The following is a 22,044-nucleotide window of genomic DNA, read 5'->3' on the forward strand; positions in this document are numbered from 1 at the left end:
TCAGCCATTTTACAGCTGCAGGTGTTGCTAGGCACCAGACTATGAATCAGGACTCAGGTTGCAAAGAGGCATATTTGTTAAGGTCACCAACAAACAAGAACAGATATAACGTCTTCCAGAAGCATCACAGGCTATTGATATTACCCAAGCATGTTCTTCGTGCAGTACATGCCTGAGTTTCATTTTTTTGTTTTTGTTTTGCACGTTTAAAGTATTCGTTCACCTCTTCCTCAACAGATACAACCAGGAAGAGTTGCATCACCTTATACAGTACATGACTGGTATAAATATCTCAGCAAGTGTCAAGATCTGCTCACTAGACCGGCCTTCAATTTAAGATTCAAATAATTAAGTGCAGTTATAGACGATAATGTTTATAAGTCTGTTAATGTTGTGGCTGTTTTTTTCGAAACAGGCACTTGTGCTGCGCAAGCCTCTTAATGTTTGCTTTAAATCCACGTTCTCTATTCAACACATTCAAACATGTCCAGGCCACACATAAATGGATTAAACCAGAAACATAATTAAACATCAGAGGGAATTCTCTCAAATGCACTGGAGCACGGTCAAGAGACCGTCTGCAGCTAAAACGTTCTCATACGTGTTGAGATCACATTGTTTCATATTGCTACAGAACAGAAATAAATATATGCCCTACCGGTTATTTGCATTTCATCCAAATATACTTATGTAAATACCGAAGTCTGTTCAGGACGCAGTGAGTACAAAGAAACAGACTACCAACAGTGCTTAGGAGGAAAGGAAAACAGGCACAGATTTTTTTTACATCCCTGCTGAAAAAGTAAAGTGCACACACACTTGTAAGGAAAAGGAAAACGGCACCATTTGACCCGATCGCACAAACCCACGACTCCACCTGTGCACGCTGGCTTCGTGACGCGAAATCCCACAGGCGTGTAAAACAAATGGAAACTGCGTCTCGTTTCTTCTCCACTGTTCTGACAAAACCCGTGCCCACTGACAAGTCTCGATCCCGGAGCACAGATTGACTCCTGACAGCGAAAGGCCTACACGTCAACATCAAGCCTGAAGCACTTGGTGGTAGCTATCTACATAACAAAACCGGGGGGAAATCTTACCTCTTTTACAGGCTCCGGTACAAGAGACAACAGAACTTCCCTCCCCTAACTTTATCCGTGCGTTTCTGTCTAAATCCTTCTTGTTCCTATCGTACTCAACCCGTTTGTTTTCGTCCTCCTATTAGCGTGACGTGAACCCGACGGCACCAATGCCAAAAAAAAAATCTCCAACATTCCCTGCTCTCCGGTATGTTCCTTTTTCTCTCTCAAGGCATTGTGGGAACAATCAGTGGGACACAATCCACGCACCGCGCATTCCACAGTCTCGCCGCCCATGGGGCTGGGTCGGCTCTTAAAGGCGCAGCGTCCCCATCGGGGGCGCACCGCAGTCGTGCGTTCAACCGCAGGACAGGTTCACCCTGTTACCGACCAGCAACAGCCAGAGAGCGAAAAGAGCCCAGGGAGAGCGTCCTGGGCTGAAGCCAGAATCGACCTTCGTTGGCGCTGAGCGTGAGGTTGCTAAACAAAATGCCTGAGAAAAGCGCAGACTTCACCTGTTGTGGGTACAGGTGTTCACACCTAGAGCGCATTAGTTTACTTTTTTTTTTAACTTATCGGAACAATGGCGGATAGGCACCCTTGCCAGTCGGTGTTTTTTTAGAGGGCGGTACCCTTCATGCATTATTCCAGACAGGGATTGATTTTTTTGGGAGGAGGGTGTGACCTCTTGTTTGTGATCTACTACCCCCTACTAACAGCATCTATATTAACGAACGTGTTTTATGTATTCGGACACTGAGAATACTTCTGGAGCAAAACGTGAACATATTGTACATAATCCTATGCTAGGCAAGGAAAACAATAACACTACAGTTGCTGCTCCTGCTCAATAGCAGTACGTTAACTGGAAGAACATGATGTTTTCCAAAATACACTAGCCCTATGAAGTGATCAGTCTAAATTTGATATGTAATACAAATTAGATACCCCAGCCTTGCTTGGAATTAAACCCAATGCTCACTGCATATTGAGTTGCCAATGCCATGAAGCACAATAAGTAAAGCAGAGGGCTGCAGGACTCGCATGCCTTTCATAATAAGACTGTATTTAGACGTGACTCTGTGGTAACTACTGTATGTAACCATCTTACTCACTTCTCTTCTGTCTCATTTTACAGAAACATGAGTGCAAACAAAATGTTGGTGAATCATGACTTCTTCATTCCACGTAACATTGAGCAACACAGGGAGTATGGCTCATATTATAGATTACTGCGTGAGAAGTCGCTCCTTTACGTACTCCTCTTGAGACTTTCAGCCACCAGAGCCAGGCCAAAGAAACGGGACAACAGAGGCAGCCCCGGCTGTCTAGAGAGGACAGGTTGTGTTCATTCTGGCAGCAGGGAGAAACAGAGACTGAGATGTACCTTCTGCTACACATCTCAACCCTACTGGAGAAGGGAGAGAAAACTCATCAGAGCTGCCAGCCCAGTACGTTATCACCTGTTGGAGCCTGAGCATCAGAGTGGACTTCTCCATTAATATTTTACTGTTGCATTACAGATATTTCGACACTTGGGGGCAGTACAGCTATTGCATACCTGCACTCTGTGTATGCTGTATGGCCAGAAACGTTTTGCAATTTTACAAACGCGATACAAACATTTTACTAATTTAGTTGTGACAATCACCAAGCACATTTCATGTTTCCAGATAGAATTCTGCTATTATAGAGTATTAGAATATGTTTTATGAAAAAGTGTAGAATACCTCTAAGAATGGTTCATATATGCAAAGCATTTTTTTATCTTCGTATCCTGCGACAGTGGATAACTGTGATTAAACATGAGAAGCAAAACACTGAGCCTCACAACTTGTCTCTCTTGGGTTTGATTCCAGCCTGGAATCATGCTTCTGTGTGGAGTCTGCATGATCTTTCATATGTCCAAGACAACTTAATGAATCCCCTTAGATCAGTCATGCGCCTTTAACTGCATAAGTGGTTCGATTTCTCATACCATTTGTCACAAGGAAGGCATTTTGGCTGTGAGTTTTCTGACACTGAATTTTCTGTCCCCTGAAAGTTGGTGCACTCTACTGTACAGCCCACTGCAGTAAGAATGTGAAAAGTAGCCAGCAGCCATATCACCCTCCCAACTGACAACCACTGAAGCCCTGCAGGTGTGAGCCTGGTCAGTACCTGCATGGGAGACCTGCTGGGAAAAACTAAAGTTGCTGCTGAAAGAGGTGTTAGTGGGGCCAGCAGGGGGCGCTCACCCCACGGTCTGTGTGGGTCCTAATGCCCCAGTATCGTGATGGGGACACTATACTGTAAAAAGGCGCCGTAATTCGGCGTAATTCGGTAACATAAAACTGACTCTCAGTGGTCATTAAAAATCCCAGGACGTTTCTCGAAAAGAGTAGGGGTGTAACCAATTTCCCATTGGCCTTCACCAATCATGACCTCCTAATAATCCCCATCTCTGAACTGGCTTCTTCACTCTGCTCTCCTCCCCATTGTTAGCTGGTGTGTGGGGAGCGTACTGGCGCACTCATTGCCTGTAAAACGCTTTTGAGTGGAGTGTCCAGAAAAGCGCTATATAAGTGTAAGCAATTAAGTAAAAACGTTTGTTTTTACTGCCATTTAAAAATGGACTTTCAGCCCACATCCTCCTAAAGCACAGATGTGCCCCATGCTGATATGCTCCAAAGCCCCGTCATCCAAGGTGGCTTTGGTGAGGACATCCAGTAGCGTTAAGCACTCATGCCAAGGAGCCCGATGTTCCCTGTTGCCATCTTGGCAACCGGACGGCCTCCCAGGCTGTTTAATGTTAAACTATATCCAAGCCCAGCAGTGCTGTTGTGCGCACCGTGCAATGAATACATCAGCTAGACTTGTTTAATAAGCAAATGAATCCAAACAGCCATATATAATCTTTCCCAAACTGTTGTCTGATTTGCAGATTTATGTCTGCTCCTGGGTGATCCTGCGTTTTGTCTTTCCGAGCCTTCTATAAACACAGGGACCCATGTATGGACAGGGCTTAATTTAGTTTCTATTCAAATTCAGTCAGGAGCTCCACGGAGATGTGTTTAAAGAGGAGCTGCAGTCCCAAATTTCTCAGACCGGTTATTAATCTCGGGTACAAAATAAATTCATCGACGGTCTAGAAAAATTTGACCAATTCCAAAATGACGCACAAAATCGTGAACGTTCTGTGAGCCGCCATGCTGTCGGAAACTCCTGGTCTCGCCAACTGGGTCCTCCTGGGACCTCAGTGGTTGCCCTTCCTATGGGCTCATTCTGATGTGACAACATTCCCGCAGTGCGATGGAAGACATCCTACTGCTCGTGTAACAGCAGCTTTCTTGCAAGATGAGAATAAAACAATGAAGCCAAGGATGTCCTGCTCACCAGACTTGAGCCCCAGTTAGAACTGGCAAGAAACATGGGTTGGCCTGTGGCACCAACGAAAAAGCACGTTCGCCCACGAGTTATGAGAAGAAAGGGCCAGAATCCCATTCAACAGAATCTACAACCTATGCAAACCAATGTGCTACAGCGCTACTGTGTTGCCTCCAGCTGTGGGCATTCACACTACTACCTTGTGACTTTCACAGTTGACTGCCTGCTGGTGACAAATGTTACTCCACATAATGACTCTGCCTTTGGCATATCACTTTAATGAAATGTCAGAACACCTGCAACAAAAAGGATTTTAATTCTCCTAATAATAGGAGAAAAATAAAGGGCGGAGCGGTGGCTCTGTGGCTCAGGATCTGCGCCTGTGGCTGGAAGGCTGCCGGTTCGTATCCCGCGGCCGGCAGAGGAATCCTACTCCGTTGGTTCCCTGAGCAAGGCCCTTAACCCCAGCTGCTCCAGGGGTGCCGTATAAATGGCTGACCCTGCGCTCTGACCCCAAGCTTCTCTCTCCCTGTCTGTGTGTCTCATGGAGAGCAAGCTGGGGTATGTGAAAAAAAAAATTCCTAATGCACGAAATTGTATATGGCCAATAAAGTGATCTTATCTTAATAACTTAATTCTGTTGCTGTTCCAAGAACTACATTTCTTTTGATGCTCGGTTAATGTGTTTTTATTCATCCCTTTACTTCACTGCAGGGAAGAGGATTTAAAAAGCTAATCAATGATCGATGAGTTGAAAAACAACTGCAGAAAGGGGAATGACTCGCAGAAGTCTTACTGTTCTACAGCACATGATTTGTGTGCTCGTATTAAACAGGAATGCTTCATTCACACCGCTCAAAGGAACACTGGCATATCTGGACTGTGCTAGGTAGCAAATCATGATAACTCCTTATAACAGCAGAGGAAACAGCCTGAGATTAATGAGTCATGGCATTTCCTCAGAGCCTCCAACAGCTCTGTACCACAAAGAAGCAGTAATTAGTGCTGCATTTTTGGCTTCATAATTGTCAGTCTGTTGCTTAAAAACTTCAAAATAAGAAAGCATCTAGGAGCAGATACAGGAATGAGATTCCAGTCTTTTCAGAAACTGCAGAATGGAAAAGGCAGCGGGTGACTTTTACCCAATTTCACTCTAGCGAGAGGAATGTTAGGGACATACGCCACCGGAAGAAATTGCTTTGCTTCGTCAGTGAACCCCAGAAAATAATCCAATTTCCTTTTTCTTAGAAGAATGGGAAAGAACATGAAATAGGTACCAGTGCATAACATTTATATTTGCAACGTTTTCACTGCCAGTGTAAAAAAAAAAGGAATGAAAATAGTTTCTGTTTGACTGTTTACAACCAATGGAAGTTCAGCTCTTGCAGTCTTCCTCATGACTGTAACACATGACTTGGAAGAAAATTTTCTGAATTACAAGAAGCAAGGCACTTGAGGAAGTGGGATTTGAAAGGGGCCTTTCCTTCAGAAATAAAGAACCAGCAAATTAATAGTCCCTTCTACAGCTATTACAGTATTTCTCACCCGCTTGGCAAAACTCATCTTTCTCAGCTCTGGAGCATGGGCCATAACATACTGCATTCCAAAGTGGATCAAATATACTTGTACTCGAGGTGTGTAATATTCGGATTAAATAAAAAAAATAAATGTTAAGTATAAAGTATGATAAAAATCAGAAACTCCTGATTCAAGCCCAAAATATCAAAAGTAAACCTGATTCGATTCATTTTATTGGCTACAATTGTCAAAATAGGATCCGTACTGCATTTAGAAGCACAGATGTCCTTAAGGATTGTTCTGGGCCACTACAGGTGCAACTAGCTCTCTTACCAAGTAAGCTTACAAAATATTTGTGCAAGACACAGAACGGTTTCCACAACACAGAACGCCATGCTGCAGGATGCCGAGGTGTCTGCGAACGGACAGCCGGCCGTTGCTGGTTAAAAAGAGAAGCGAACCGATTTAATGACGATGATTACAAAGGGTTCTCGCAGAGAATAGAACATTTCTGCTGTCGTTTCACATTAAGAGAACCATGAGGATCTCCACTACGAAATTTCATCCTGATTACTGACAAAAAAAAACTGTCCTTCTTTCCACTAACATTCATACTGAAAATCCAATTTTCTATTGTATTAGAAACCACACAAATGCTCACTCCTCATCCGACACCACAGTAGATCTGAACGCTTACTGTGTGTAGTATTTTATTTTACAGGTCGGGCTGAAACATGACATCCCGTAATCAGGACTGAAGCTCAAACCCCAGGTAGAGATACTACTAAACAGCCTTTATTTTACTCCCACACGCTCCAGCAAACCCAAAAGCACAAGCCCTTACCAAACTATTCAAGCCAAAAATGGGGGAAGTGATAGCCTTCAATGAATAAAAGCTTCAAAAGTAAAAACAACAGTAATAAAGATGAGTGATTTGCAGGTCCTAATATTTGCACATTTGAGAAAGGGAATAAACTATTATAATCAATCAGTGCAAAAACTGAAAGCTGCCAACAGAACAGAAGACCCAAAATGATACCATAACAGAAATTAAATCTCTTTCTTCCATTTCTATTGTTCTGAATTTAACCTGACAGTTTGTATGTCTTTACTAATACAGTTGTGCAAAAGACACAATCAGCAGTAGAATATATTTACCATTTGAGAATCAGCAGCTTCCTCAAAGCCCTAACTTGTGCTTTCCACTATTACAATGCTGTTAATTGTTATTATAGCTTAGTTCGGGTAAGAAGAAGCCTAGCTTGTCATTTACAAATATTTAATTCACATTGATCAGAATCTTTACTCAGAGTGCCTGATCGTAGGAACTCTGAGTAAATATCAGCAGCCAATATTAATTGTTGTAACTCAGGTTATGCTCTGCTCCTCTTTAACAGCATTTGTTTCTCTCTAGATATCCATAAAGCAAAAAAGGCTTTTTTCTGTACGGATCTAGCAGGCTTTCTTGTGAGCTTAAAACAAAATGGCTAATTTCAGGAGAAGGTAGTCAAGGCTTGTGTTCCAGCAAGAAGAAAGAAATCCTTAAGAGTAAAAAAAAAAAGGCAGAAAAATACAATGTCCTTGACAGCAGTATGCTTTTGTTTCTAACGATCTTTTGTATCAATTCAAAGTTTGATCAATCGCACCCGTGTTGCCAAGCAGCCATGGAAATAAGTTAAAATCCACGTCACTGGCATTCCTTTCTGACAACTCCCTCCCCCCCAAGGAAAAGTAAAAACACTGAACCAAAATAGCCAACATTTCGAGTTAGCCAGAGAAATCCAGGGTCCCCTGAGAGTCCTCTCCATCACTCAAATGGCAATTCTGCTTCAACAGCGAGGTACCTTTGGACCTGAAATGTAGTTAATGCTTCATGACAAACATCTGCATGATTTACAGTTAGTTCATTTGTTGTGTATTCTTGAGAAGGAGGAGAAAGACTGAGACCCCTTGCTTTGAGCACATTAGGTGAAAGGGGTATTTCTTTTTTCCAATGAGAATCAAACAGTACAGCTTTGAAATGGCCTTCGAGTCTCTGTGCATGCTGTTAAACTGATGGGACAGGCAGAGAATCTGTGACCAGGCCCAGCCATGCCGAGTGCGGAGGATTCAAAATGGTGAATACATCGTGTTATGTTCAATGAACGTGTCATTCTAAACCTAAATACTGTAGATCTTCACTTTTTTCTCACAAAAGGCTAACCTCCCATCTGACCAGATGTGATGTTCCACTGCTTTTCATCCCCACGCTTAAGAAATACGAGATGCTGAATAAATTGGATTTAAAATCCTAGATATTACCATGCTCAGACATTCCAGCAGGTAAGCTTAACGTGCAAAAGTGTTGCAGGGTGACTTTAAAGCGATCAGCCTCAAGTGATCATATCCTTCAAAGCACATAAGATTTCATTTTCTGCACTTCAAAACTATACTTCACTCAACAGTGCACACAGTGAGAGAGTTATGATGTTCAAGTAGAACAGGGCACAGAAAAGAATTCTATGCAGTACTGTGAGGAAGCATGAATGGATAAGATAATCTGGGGCATTTTGAGATTGTGCCTATCACGAGATGCCTAGTTCAAGCCCTGTCTCAGCAACACACTCGTTGTACTATTTTACCCTGATCAGTTCACATAAACTCCCTTTCCTATTGCTGAAATACCAGAACCTGGTGCTCATGAATACTGAAAGTTTCGGTTTCAAAACTGAAACTGCCAAATCGTCAGCTGCAATTGACAGGAAGGAGGCACGGTGAAGGCGTGCAAGAAAGAAGAAAAAAACGCTTCCGAGCCTTCTGCCATTTTGCAGAGCAACCGACGGTGAAAAGCACGTGTTGAATGCAGGTTGCTTGTGCCGTGCCAGAGTAACCTGGTCCTTAAGCCGGGTGTTTCAGGTGGGTCAAGGAGGAACTGCGTTTGCCGTTACAACACCAAGCGAAGGGTTTCCCCAAAGAGTGCACTGCAGGTGGTGCCTTGAGCTGTGTGCAAGCTCTGCGATGGTGATACTCACTGAGACACTGCAGGCCATTCTTTCTCACCAGAGTTTTGCTGCACAGTGTGCAAGTGGCACAGCTGGAGAAGGTGCCAGGCACGAACTGGTGCCCACTGCTCGCACGTCTCTTCTCTTTTGGCTCCTTCTCCTTCTCCTTCTCTCTCTCCTTCTCCCTCTCTTTCTCTCGATTCTTACCCTGGAGAGAAGAAAAATGGGGGGAAAAAAATAGTTAACTCTTATAGCAGGGCACACTCTGAAAGTCTTCTTCTTCTGCGTCAATGCTAGTAGGTGGTGGTTTTGTGAAAAATGGAAGGAAAGAGATGTCCTTTTACACTTTTAAAAAGTGTCACCTCGTGATGCTGTGTATATCTGACTTCCCTGCCAATGGGAAAGATCTTGGTGATTGTCGAACCCATTAGGTTTTCTGTACTCAGACACAAACCCAGACAAATTCCCCTAGGGGCAATAAAGCTCAATTCATAATTCATAAAAGTATTATACACTGTGAACAGAAGATCTGTGTATCAGTGTAAATATATTACCAAGATGAACATATGTAACATACAGAAAAGTTTCTAATCTATGAAGAAATATAGACCCTCAGGCTAACGAGATGTCTTTCTGGACTCTCCAGCTATACTAACTGTAATAAACGATGAGCACTTTTTTATTTCTTTAGTCAGAGAGGAGAACTCTTTGTGTACGATTCTATGTTGGCTTACATCAACGGAAGGAAGCTCAAAATATTTCAAGCCACTAAGAAAGTGGAGAATTAGAAAAATACGCAATACTGGCTCAAAATGCCATTTTTGTTTTATTTTATACAAAGACAGGTATTACAAGTAACCAGATGTTAAAGCTAATTAACCTTCCTGGCCCATTACACATAGGAATGCTGGGTTGTACTGGAAAATTCAGTAGCATTTTTATTTTATTTATTCTGGGTCCAGCTGCATGGTATAAACAACGTCTAAAAAGGTTTACTAGATTAGTCTTAACATTGTAATGAAAACAAAATAAACTACATCTGTACTGTGAATACACCCTTCAGTATTAGTCTCATATCGGGGCGGGTGTCGTTTGTAGGATGAGTGTTAAAATTGAACTATTTGAGTCATTTTTAAACGGAATTTAAACCACAGAGGTGATTTCACGGACGTCTTCAGTAGCCTCACAGATGATGAGGCAGTCAAAACATGATCAGAAATGTATTTGGTTCAATCCAAAGTGCCCATTTATACAGCTGGGTATTTTGAGCCATTGTTATACATTAGACGCAGCCTCGTGCCACCTCTTGTGCTGCTATAAATGTAGCGTTTAGAGCAAGGACACAACACACATTTAAACAGATTGTAAAAGGGCAGACGTGGTATAAGAATATTTTAAACACCACCATCGAATCTAAATTCTGATCCTGCTGTTTGAGAATGTCGCACACTCTCCTAGTCAGTTAAACAACACGAAGAACACTAACTAAATTTAGTCCAAATCCCACACAGACACACTGAACTCGATGCACGCAAAGCACACTCTTGGCAAAGTCTCTGGCATAAACAAACCACTCGCTGCTGGGGTTCTGAAGTCAGGAGGGGAGAACAGCAGAAGTACCAGGCAGGGGTCCCGAGCACTGAAAACACGAGACAGGCTGACTGGGCTTGATGGGAGATGATGTGGTGGTGGTGGTGGTGGTAGTGTGTGTGTGTGTGTGTGGGGGAGGGGGTGTCTGTTCACCTCAGACAGGAAGATGAGGCAAGAGAGCTCAGTCAGGCGGCACTTAGCTCCCAAACCGGAAAAGTACAGAGCTGTACTTCGTGACATATCCGAACGTCCTTGAAAGGCAAGGAGTGGAGAAGGGGGCTCTTCAGAAAGAGCTGAAGCCTCCGTCAGCAACACCCGGGGAGCTCAAATTCTAGACAAAAGTGGGCGTGTGTTTTCAGGGCCACCGTTTCGCTTAAAATGTATGGTGGTGGTCATTTTAATAAGACGAAAACCCAGGGGCCACATAACGCGGAGATCCCCCAACCCAAGACACCTGGATTGTGATGGTTTAACAGCTGAGTTATCAGCACAACTTATCAGCTGAGACTCCAGAATGAGATCTTTGAGAGAAACTGAGAGAGGTGGATTATTTTTATTGCTGAATTTACTGTATATTTGTGAATTTCACAATTTTTTCCCTCTTCCCTCCTCCTTCCCTAGCACTATACTTCCTTGTCCTACTGGAAAAGAATGTTAATTAGCAGACTTTATACTCATCCATATTTATAACATCCTGATGTTTTGTGATAACTGGCAAGTTAAAAAAAGGAAATGCAGAGGCCAGTCTTTGCTGGCAGGCTGCTTTTAAACTGGAATACACAAGGCTGCTTCAGACTCTCATTCACCTTGTCCTTCTGGAAGGATCCGGTGACTCGGTTCTTCAGGGAGCTCAGTCTTCGTTTCACTGTCGCGCCCCGCACTTTCTCTGTCCGCTCCTCCTCATCCTCGTTTCTGCGAGAAAGAGCACCGGAAAGAGGAAGGTTCAGGCCAAACTTTATACAAGCGACGGCGTGTCTGTCTCTGGCAACGACAGGCACTCGCACGACACTTCAAACCCCCTAGACACAAAAATACACAACCATTAAAACAAAATTGGCCACTTCAGGACTGTGGCTCCTCAGGTGGGCTAGTCTCCACAGCCGAGCTTCTTAGACTTGTCCTCTAGTGACGGCAGAGTTATAGGTCAGGAAAGAGGGAAACAAGATCCCTCTTGTTCTTATAACAATGTCCCTTTAAGCAAAGGTGAATATTGGACCAAAACCTGAGGTCTTAAGACCTCTGATTACCATGGGTTGGCTATCCATTAAACAGCGAGTATTAAATCAAAAGAAAACCCTGTTGGAAACTCATTGGTTTCCAGACAAAAGAAAACTTGGTGAAGACATCTGCGCATTAGAATCAGAAATGAAATCAATGAAAGACACCGAACCTTCCCAATCCCTCTCTTTTATGCTTGAGGCTGAATTAATCAACCAACAAGCCACGCCTGGATTCAATTCATCCAGGGCTCAACCTCAATTAACTTCAATTAACAGCCACGAGATGGGAGGAAAAATGCAACTCCAGCTCAGAATATTACACAGGGTGAAAACGTCATGGGATCCTAGGCCCACAATAGACCACTGCCACAATTTTACACTTAGATTTTATCGCAGGACCTACAATCCGTTTCTCACCTGGCTAAAGCTTTGCGTCAGTCTTTCTGAAAACAAAAAGCAAAAGAGAGAGAGAAAAAAAGCCCCCGACTCACTCGTTGGAGAGAAACTCGTACCAGGTCACACTCTCCGAGGCCTCCTTCCCCTCGCCACGGCCGGGCCTCTGCTTGGCTCTGCAGAAGACAGAGGCTGCTCACGAGATACACCTCCTTTTTTTCTCAGTGCACGAACTACGCAGTGGGGATCAGCCCCTGGTGTGCATGCAAACTGCTTTATATACAGTGCGAGTAAAAAGAATTACACCAGGGACGGGTGAAATTGTGATTCAGCCTTAAAAAGCATTTTTTAGGCAACGTCACTGCAGCATCTGCCATTCCAGCTCTGGCAACAGTGAGCTGGTCAATGCCAGCGAAGAACCCAGGGATACAGTTGTGTTTTTTTCCCCGGACAGGGGCAAGGACATGGGCGTCACGTCATGCCAGGCAGACGAGACTCGGGCATCGGCAAGAGCCCGCCCTGCCCCCATGCCACCCTCAGTCTCCCACCCTGTCACCCAAGCGGGAGGAATAAGGTGGAGAAGATCGCGCGGCTCGTCTCTGACTGGGGTCAAAACCAAAGGAGGAGCAGAACGCAAAAAGACAAAAAAAAAAGACTGAGTTGTTTGCTTTCATGGACGCAAGCGTACAAACGTATACAGAGACCTACCATATTAAAATGAGCACCCCATCCTCAAAAAAAAACCACACTGGTGTTTCCTCAACACAATCATCTGCATCAGGCCCTGCCCCTGGGCATGGCTGTATTTGACATTTTCTCCGCTTCTTGAAAGCATGCTTTTATTCGCCACTATTACGCCTGATGGCAGAGGGGCTGCTCATTTCAATGTGCCCGGGACTCTGCACATGCAGCGAGCGAACACTCCTGGACCACAAACCTTGTGTTATAATGGCAAACCCAGCCAAGCGTTCTAGGGTGTCCTTTCGATGAGCTTGCCTTGCTGCAGGACACTCTCAGAAAGGGGTAAGTGTGTTATTCAGGGCAGCAGACAACTTCTGTCCGTGGTCAGTCTGCACGGCAAGCAGGCATTAACTGGCCATGGTCTGAACCCCTGCTTTTGGGAGTTTGTTTCTTGCTTGTCTGCCAGCCTTTAAAACTCCAGCCAACAGCCAGTGAAGCACTCACCGCCTCTCATGTTGCTTTAAAGACAGGGATGTCTACCAACAGGAGCTTCTCATTGTGTAACACCTCGTCATGACGGCCTCCCAGAGGAAAACTTGGCAAAGATTGCTACGCGTTAAAATCAGAATTGAGATCAATTGAAGAAACTGAAGAATTACATTTCGTCAGGCAGTTGGACTGATTGGGGTTTATTCCTCTGTATCATCCTTGAGAAGCTTCGTTCAAGCTGCAGGAAGTGAGTCAATACGTAAGAAGCCATATTGGTACAGATTTGTTCAAAAGGCGGGCAGACAAGCAAAAAATACAAATCCCCAAATGGGGAGCCCCTAGCCTCCTCTTACTTACCCGTGGTACTGCTTTAACTCCTGCAGGACCTGCTGTACCATCAGCCTACAACAAATAACACACTGAGACGGTGTGCTCAGCTCAGCAGTCTCGCCACAAGGGGGAGGCCTGTACATCACTGCTGGTGGAGTCTGAGGACAGTGTGCCTCCAGCTACTAGCTTAACCGCTGTTAAAAGGGAGGGGAATCGCTGTCTACACCAAGGTAGAAGCTAGATGAAGATGGAAAGCAAGGATATGACCTTAGTCAACGAGAAGGATATTGGAATTCCACCTTCTTAAAGGCTACATAATATATGAAGGATTTCCATCCTTTTATGACTCTCCAAAAGACATGAAAGGCACATGAGCTTTCATAAACTAAATCTTAAGCCTAAGCCTAACCCTACCCTCAACCTAAACAACAGCGCAAGCCCTTAAACATAACACAGCCAACATTTCACACACGTAGTATAGTAGACCTCTGTCGAGTCTGTTGGAGCAATAGCTGTAAAAGGTTAATGTTGGTAAACCAGAATATGTAGACTACATAAAGGTAAATAAGAAACAGCACTCTTAAAGTGACTTTGAGGGCTCAGTGCTGTTGGAGATGAGGACTTTCCTAGCAAGACCTACTGAAAGTGTGGTTTTGTAACCTCATGAAAACGTGGGCGAAGGTACCCGTCAGGGCCTCTTATTATGGGGAACCCTTCACTCCCGGAGAAGAAGAAAGCCACAGTTTACTGCCATCTTCTCGGAACCCTGAGTGCATTTCGCCATCCCTGTGCAGTACGTACATTCGACTTTGCTCCTCGTGGCTCGGCTCGTTCTCTTCTGCGCTCCGTTCCTCAGCTGTGTGAACAAAATCGAGCGATGGAAATACATTTTCAATATTCTATTTAATTGAGTGCGTTCCTTTTTCTCTCTCAGCTTTGGTTCATTACTCAGCCCATCATTGCTACAAAGCCCTTGAGGAAGTATGGCTGAAGATCAATAGGCATCCACAGGTCTTACCCTCTATAGCGCACCTGATTACTATAACAGGTCGGTGATTTTACCTGGCGCTGACTGAAATTCTGTGGTTTTATCCCCTAGGTACCCAGGCCTGGCCGATACACCCCCATAAAAACGTTTGGAAAAGAACAGCTGAGCAAATTTCAATGTGGCCATTGAACGGCTGGCATAATTTCGACAGTCGAGCAAATCAAGCACAACCACAGCTGGCATTAATGTCAAGGATTTATGCCAATGATGAAAACATCACAGAATGCTCTGGGCTTAAACCACTTTCCAGTGGGAAAGCTCCCTCCCGGAGAGCTTTCAGCTTTGTTGGAAAAAGTCAGACACCCTAGGACAACAATGCATGGAAAGAAAACTTTTGACGTTTTCTTCTGAAACAGCCCTATTTGGTCCAGATCCGCTCAATGCCCAGTGATTCTACAGTCCCGAAGGTGGAGGCGTCTGCACACACTGACCTCTGGGGCCTTGCAGCGAGACCTCCCAGCTGCGCGAGATCCGAGCCGTGCTGATCTTCTCCGCGATCAGAACCACGGACTTCGACCGCGAGCGCTTCCCGGCCTCGTCCTCGTCCTGCAGCGAGAGAAAGGGGGAAACGAACCCTGAGCGACTGGACGGGGGGGGGGGGGAGCCGAAAGAAAGGTGGGGGTGGGGGTGGGGGCAGATTCCCGCCCCGACAGCAGCGCGCTATCTGCCCCAGTCTTCCGCGCGCAGTGCTGCGGGCTTTGGAGAGGAGATCCTCATCCCTCATTCCGACCTCGGAGCGCCGAAGCTGCCGACCAGACAGACGCTGGAATTCTGCCAGAGAACCAGCACTGGTTAATCAAAGGAGCCGGGCTGGAACAAAAGCAGAGAGGAGCTCGGGCACAGCCATCTGCCAACAGTACGTCTCCCTATTAATTATATCCATGAACCTCAGTGCAAGAAATCAATCTACTGCAGCTTTTCATTCAGAATCCCAAGCTGGGGCTCAAACCAATGGTGCTCGTTAATGGAAGCTGCACCTCTGAAAGAACAGATTATAGCCAGTGCTGGGGGGGTGGGCACCTTTACAACGAGATTCTCAATAACCAGGATCTTTGTGCAGGAACTAGTCATCGTTTTTATGGACATTTTTTAGGAAGACAGTACCTGCAAACACTACTGATCTGGGGGTCAGTATGCACAACTCCTGAGTGTATACTCGTTAATGCACTAAGATGTGTTTTACTATCATCCTGTGCTCTTGGTTGTGCTTTACGGCAGATCCAATAAACATCTGCACACCAGAATCTGTACTGACAGAGGACACAATGGAGCCACTACACAAGAGGCCTGCCTATCACATAAGCCAGTTTTACTGAAATGTTATCCTTCAGCTTGGGATCCTGTTATTTCCCCATTGTCATTCATTCCTGTCTTTCACACAGGCACTGACCTCCCCAGTGGGGCAATCAGGATAAACGAAGGACAGTTTCCGCTGGTCCTGGGATGTCTCGGGCGAACCGTCTTCTTCTCTGTCTCCATCGCTGTCCATGGCTGTTGTGTCCAGACTAAACCTTGGGGAGATCAAAGATGACCATGCCAGAGTTCATTGTGGGTCCTGCGATTCTGCTCTAGCAACCTGAAAGCTGCAGGCAGTTCCCCTGGCCCACGTTCATCAACGCTGCATGTTTTTTTTTGGGGGGGGGGTTATGGCAGCTTGGTGATATATGATATACTATAGCCATAGATGCCTAAAAATAACTTGTACCAGATACTTCCACAGCTGTTTTAATGCAATAACTGGTCTGTGAACTGCACAAGCTAAGTAGTAATAAGTTTATTTTACATACAAAACCTAAGAGTAGTTTGCCCAGTTAAATAAAACTAACCGCTGGTTAGAATACATAAAAACAGACCACTTCCTGCAGTGCAGAAGTACCGAGCTGCCAGTCACATCACTGTACTTCCACGGGCGGCCCAGAGATTGCCTTCGGGGTCGTCCACTTTCACTGATCTCTCTCTCCGCTCTATTTATAGCGCGTCATACAGGGTAACCGCAACACCATATACAAGTGACAGATTCACAGGTTAACAGGAAACGCGTCTAAGCGCAGCACAGTATTTTTCCAGCTGTGAGAGTACAATGGCTCCCCAATGCCACTGCAACAGAGAGGCATCACCTGCCAGGTGGCGGGCAGGCGGGCGGGCCATTTCTCTTTTCCGCCTGAATGAGGAAGTCAGTTATCTTAACCAAAACAGGCCTCATGCAAAAAGTCTAAAATTGGCGATGTGGTTTTGAAGGGTTTTGCCGTTTCGTTAAAACAGGCTTCACACCCTATGACACGCTCGCTTTAAATAAAATAGAATGAAGAGGTCAATTGGATTTTTTTGTGTTCTTTGGATTTGCTGCCATTTTTTTAGGAGAATAAGGTACTGCTAAAGATGCTGACTCATAAGACCACAGCTGAAATTCTATGAAATAGTGGTATACTCAGCTAACAAACTGATCTACTAAATTCCAGTTTCTAGCTCAGGCAGAAAGACTGCTAGTCCAGCCCATATCCTGCCTGCTGGACAGTAAGGACACTGCTGTGCTGAAAGAACCACAGCAGAGTTTCAACACTGAGAATGGGAACTCCATCCCCTCATAAATACAACTACCTCAAAATTCCTTGTTTTTTTTCCTCAAATCATGCCTCTCCCGTTTCCTTTTTTACAATGCTGGTGTTTGAACAATGGCCTTGAGAAAATGCCTTGGAGAAGGGTGAACTTCTGCCCTTGCATGAATGCATGGGGCAGAAAGGGCAGGTGCAATTGAGCACATGGCAATTAAGGTGGATTTTTGGACTGGCGTGTGTGCTGGGTGCTCAAGACTGAAGGTCCAGAGCATAGTCTAGGAAGGCAGGACACAGGATCTGAGAGCGAACGGGTAACCTATGAAGCAGCCAATGATATTAAAAACAATGTTCAAAGAGCCTGCAGCTCTTTCCATTCACTCCAATGCGGTAGTTTCAATCCAGATGCCTTCCTAAGCTTCTGGTGTTGTCTGAGCCTTGCAATGGAGTGGATTGGAAGACCCGGTACTGGCCTATTAAAGGATCTTGATGACTTGACTGCTGCCTACACATTCCCACTGGCCTACTGAAGTACATTAAAGACCTCAGTGGGTTAGAAGCCACCCCTTCCCCCACCCCCTTCCCCCCTCACCTTCTGCCCAAGTCCACCGGAGACACCGGCACCTCCCAGCTGTGTCTTCGCGAAGTGGACATGGACCTCACCAAAATGGGGAACGACTCCGGCTCCTCGGCCTCGAGGAACTCCGGATCCCCCTGGGCCGAGGCCGAGACAGCTGCGGGAGGTGTCCCCGCCGCTCCGCTGGGGCTCCCCGCGCCCGACTCCCGGGTGTCCACGGCTTTGCCCTCCTGCATGCCTGCGGCGGGCTCGGCGTGAGACAGGGACCCGGGGCAGGAGCTGCTGGTGGGCTCGGGCTGCGGGGTGTGGCGGGACTGTAAGCCCCTCGGTGGGCTGCTCGCTTCCGGGACCTGCAGCCCCAAGTCTCTGAAATACTCCGTCCCGCGGAGGGAGGGCTCTAGGGAGAGAATGTCTTCAATGCTGCCGTCGATATCAAGCGTGCGGTCCTCAAAATCCGTATCGCCGGAGGAGTCATCCTGCAACACCCCCAGAGACACACAACCGTGTTAACAAAACCCCGCAAGGACAAGGCCTTAGGTTTACCGGTCACCCGAAAAAAAGCTTTCTCGGGGTCAGTACCTTCTCCTCAGTGGTGCTGCTGAAGAACACGTCCTCCGCGATGGAAGGCGGGGACAGGGAGGATGGCGACACGCATCCTGTTCCCGAGACGCTGGAGTATTCCCGCGAACACGGCTTACACTCCGATCCTGCGGGACACGGAGGGACAGCCCGGTCAGAACCAGGACCGCAGCTGCTCCCAGAGGCAAGGCAGGTTATCCAGCAGCCCCGAGCCCCCCAGCAGACACACAGGGGAACAAAGCCAGGAAGAATCAGACTTGCGCGCACACCTGTCACACTCATCCTCATTTTTCATGGCTCGTGCCAAATCTGAAGCCAGGGCTCTGGCACAGGAAGATCGTCTGCGCTTCCCGTCAGGTTATTTGGCCCTAACAGCAGCCCACCGTTTAACTGAACCATCTTGGCTCTGAAAAATCCATTTTCATCTTCATATTTAATTGTCACCTCCACAGGGACATGTCAGTGTATAATGCACAGTTAAAGCCCATGTAGATTAAAAAATGCATGAAGAGATCCTGATCAAATCTACAATTGGATTAGGGGATAGGGAACGGATGCAGCGTAGGTTAAGGAATTTCCTATCAGTGGAGATCCACAGACCTTACACACAAAGCCTTCTCTCCATGCCTGTGTGTGTTCTAATGACATCCACAGAACTTCACAGGCAATTAGGTAAACTGACATTTTGCAGAACAGGGAGGATTCACATTAAATAATAACACTGACTGTTGACAGAACACCCTGAACTCTCTGCATTATGCAGCGCTCAGCTTGATGGGCAAGACAATTAATCAAACTAACACCAGACACATAACAGAGATCAGGCCATTGCTGTTTTCAATACTAAGAACGCCCATGAACCTGGGAGGCAGGGATCACCGAGGCACTGCACTAAAAGTGATTGAGCTGAGAACACGCAATATAAACCATCACAGGCAATTCTGACAGAGTCAGCCCTGACGTACGCCAAAGGATTTATGGAAGCAATTATTTTTTTCCCTTATTCCTCATAATGGGACTTGACTCGTGTGGCGAGCATGACTACGGCTGTCCGCTCAGCATTACATGGGCAGCTGTGCTCTTCCTGCCTAGTAGAATAGGGTTCCCAATTCTCTTGCAGGGGACCCACACACCTGCAGAGGTTCGCTCTGGCTGAGCTCTCAGTTCACAAAACTGAACAGTTCATTGACGTCATAACAGGATTCATTTTAATTCAATTAAGCATTTTCAGATTCTGGATTTTGATTGGTTTGGAATAATTATCTACTGGAAAAAACACATATAAAAGCTAGATAGATTAGAAGCTAGACAGTATATATAAAATACAAACTCTCATGTTCTTTAGTTCCTTGGTACAACAGTACACAATCCTTAAAACAAATAAACATCATGAGCAATACACAAGGAAGGCAGGACAAAAGTAAGGCTGTAATATGAAATATTTTCCTGGTGGAAAAAAAAAGGTAAGAATCAGAATATCTAAAAAAGCAATCATCAGACAGGACGGCATAAGCATTTGGAAAGTTCAGATAGTGCTTTACTACTGTTAGTACAAGCTCGAAATGAATGGCACAGAACTCCAATCAAAAGCCTGCAGCTATTACTGGGGATTCCAAGCCAAGTGCTGGGAAAACGTCGAGCTCAGTGCAGCATAAGTGCTTCCCATTCCCACACAGATCGCTGGTTCGGATCAGGATGATGAGAACAAAAGAAAGGTCACAAAAGAGAAGAGGCCGTTTAGCCCTTCTTGTAGCGAGCAGATTATCGATCGACGGATCTCATTCAGCCAGTTCTTGAAGGGACTCGAGGTATCTGCTTTCGCTATGTGGCTGGCTAGCTTGTTCCACACTTCCATAACATTTGGGTAAAAACATGCCTCCTGTTCTCAGTTTTGAATGCAATTCTACATACTTCCCACTTGTGCTCTCTGGTTCATGCTTCACTGTTTAATCGGAAGATATCTGCTGGATTGATTTTGTCATGGGATTCATCCTGTTTCTAACCACTTTTTCCAATTCAGGATCGCGGGGGGGGGGGGTTCCCATGCTATCCCAGCATGCAACGGGCACAAGGCAGGACACAACCCGGATGGGACACCAGTCCATCACAGGACAGACCACACACTCAGACCAGGGCCAATGTTTCTAGGAGCCAGTCAACCTACCAGCATGTCTTGGGAGCATGAGAGGAAACCCTTGCAAACACGGGGAGAGCATACAAACTCCACCCAGACAGCACCCCAGGGACTGAACCCCGAGCCCCAGCGCAGCGAGGCAGCAATGCTAACCACTGCACCATTAAAATCAGACAATTCTTTCCCCCCCCCGAAGACAGCGAGGGAGGAGGGGCTGAAATAAAAATGAGACCTTATCCCGGTCTCTCAGGGGTTTTGGTCTGGCCAACGTTCACATCAGTCCAGCGCTGAGGTCACCGAGACAGTGAAGAAACAGGTGACCCTGTTACCCCAAGAGAACCGTGTCCACCTCTCCCAAGCAAGTGGGTTTATTTTTTTTTTGCACATGCTTTTCAGTGAACAATAACATTTATATCATTGCTTTGGACGGACGCAGAAGAAAGCATACCCTCTCTCCCTTCCCTGAATCACTAACAGTTTCTTGGTGAGCAGGTATGGTTCGCTTACAGTTCATCTTACTGCACACAAGCCTGGAACAGCATGCTGCTTGTACAGTAATAATATCCTTTTATGGCTGGCCTCACAGTTCTGATCTGACATTACTCTGGATTAAACATAACACACCCTGAGCTCTTGACTGTTTAGGTCTGTCGCTCCCCGTCTCTCTGCTCACACAGCACATGAAACATTAGCAGCCAGCTCCTCTCCTGTTGACAAACCATACACAGGAGTACAGCTGAATAAAGCTGAGGAATCTGAGGGCTTAAGTTATGTCAGTATGAGATTTATCCACAGGATTATAAGAGTTATTTTAGTGCTGAGAGTCCCCATACAAGCTGTGCTTAATCTGACTAGCATGCCGGCCCGTTACAGGAGATATTATTGATTACTAATCGTTCAACTGTTATTACAAACAGTGGGTGACAGCACTAATTCATGGGGGATTTAATGAGACATAAGCCTGCACAGCGTGATTGGACTCTTTCTGTGAGCAAAAACAATAAAAAGCAGAAGGAGTCTCCACCTCTCTGCAAGCAGGATTGCATGTGCTCATCTTAAGGCTCCGGTCGCTTGACTCATCTGGCTTTGGGGTTGACTCTTGTGACCAGGGATTGCAGACTGTGGCCAGTGGGGGAGCAGACAAAGGTCATGTGAGACACGTGGAAGACAGGACAGAGTGGGACAGAGGAGGGAGGGCTGCTGTTCCTGAGCACAGCCCACTCCTGCCGAGCTGAGCCCCACAATGCCCTCCTCTCAGCAGGCCTGCGAGGAACGACTGACTGGTAATCGTGTGGGGTTAAAGGAAACTCCAGGCAATGTTATGCCCCCCCAACAGAATGATACTGCCGGTTTCAAAAAAGGAAACAGACTGCCATAAATGTGTGGGTTCACTTCTACTCATGCAGACAGAGACAGTTTTGGTTCTCAATGTCTGCTCAGATAATCATGTCACCTCACCACACAGCGGCACACACTACTGATCAGTCCGGGATCTGTTAGTCCCTCA

The 22,044-nt window shown here is 45.8% G+C and overlaps 1 protein-coding gene across 2 annotated transcripts in view; it reads right to left on the reverse strand.

The window, feature by feature from the left end:
- Positions 1 to 22,044, reverse strand: part of arhgef18b (Rho/Rac guanine nucleotide exchange factor 18b) — a 64,050-nt gene that overhangs the window by 40,647 nt on the left and 1,359 nt on the right. Inside the window, exons 2-9 of one of the 2 annotated variants that reach the window (XM_088907507.1) lie at positions 18,404 to 18,531; positions 17,840 to 18,300; positions 16,086 to 16,206; positions 15,127 to 15,241; positions 14,449 to 14,503; positions 12,246 to 12,323; positions 11,341 to 11,446; positions 8,975 to 9,152 (exon numbers count right to left, since the gene is read on the reverse strand). In XM_088907507.1, coding sequence (XP_088763633.1) covers positions 8,975 to 9,152; positions 11,341 to 11,446; positions 12,246 to 12,323; positions 14,449 to 14,503; positions 15,127 to 15,241; positions 16,086 to 16,206; positions 17,840 to 18,300; positions 18,404 to 18,531 — 1,242 coding nt within the window. Of the gene's footprint in view, positions 1 to 8,974; positions 9,153 to 11,340; positions 11,447 to 12,245; positions 12,324 to 13,674; positions 13,692 to 14,448; positions 14,504 to 15,126; positions 15,242 to 16,085; positions 16,207 to 17,839; positions 18,301 to 18,403; positions 18,532 to 22,044 lie in introns of those variants that run through there. The other variant, XM_088907508.1, reaches the window with a different exon arrangement.

Source organism: Atractosteus spatula, chromosome 28 (assembly GCF_055471065.1).
Source record: "Atractosteus spatula isolate fAtrSpa1 chromosome 28, fAtrSpa1.hap1, whole genome shotgun sequence".
In the NCBI taxonomy this organism is placed as follows: Eukaryota; Metazoa; Chordata; class Actinopteri; order Semionotiformes; family Lepisosteidae; genus Atractosteus; species Atractosteus spatula.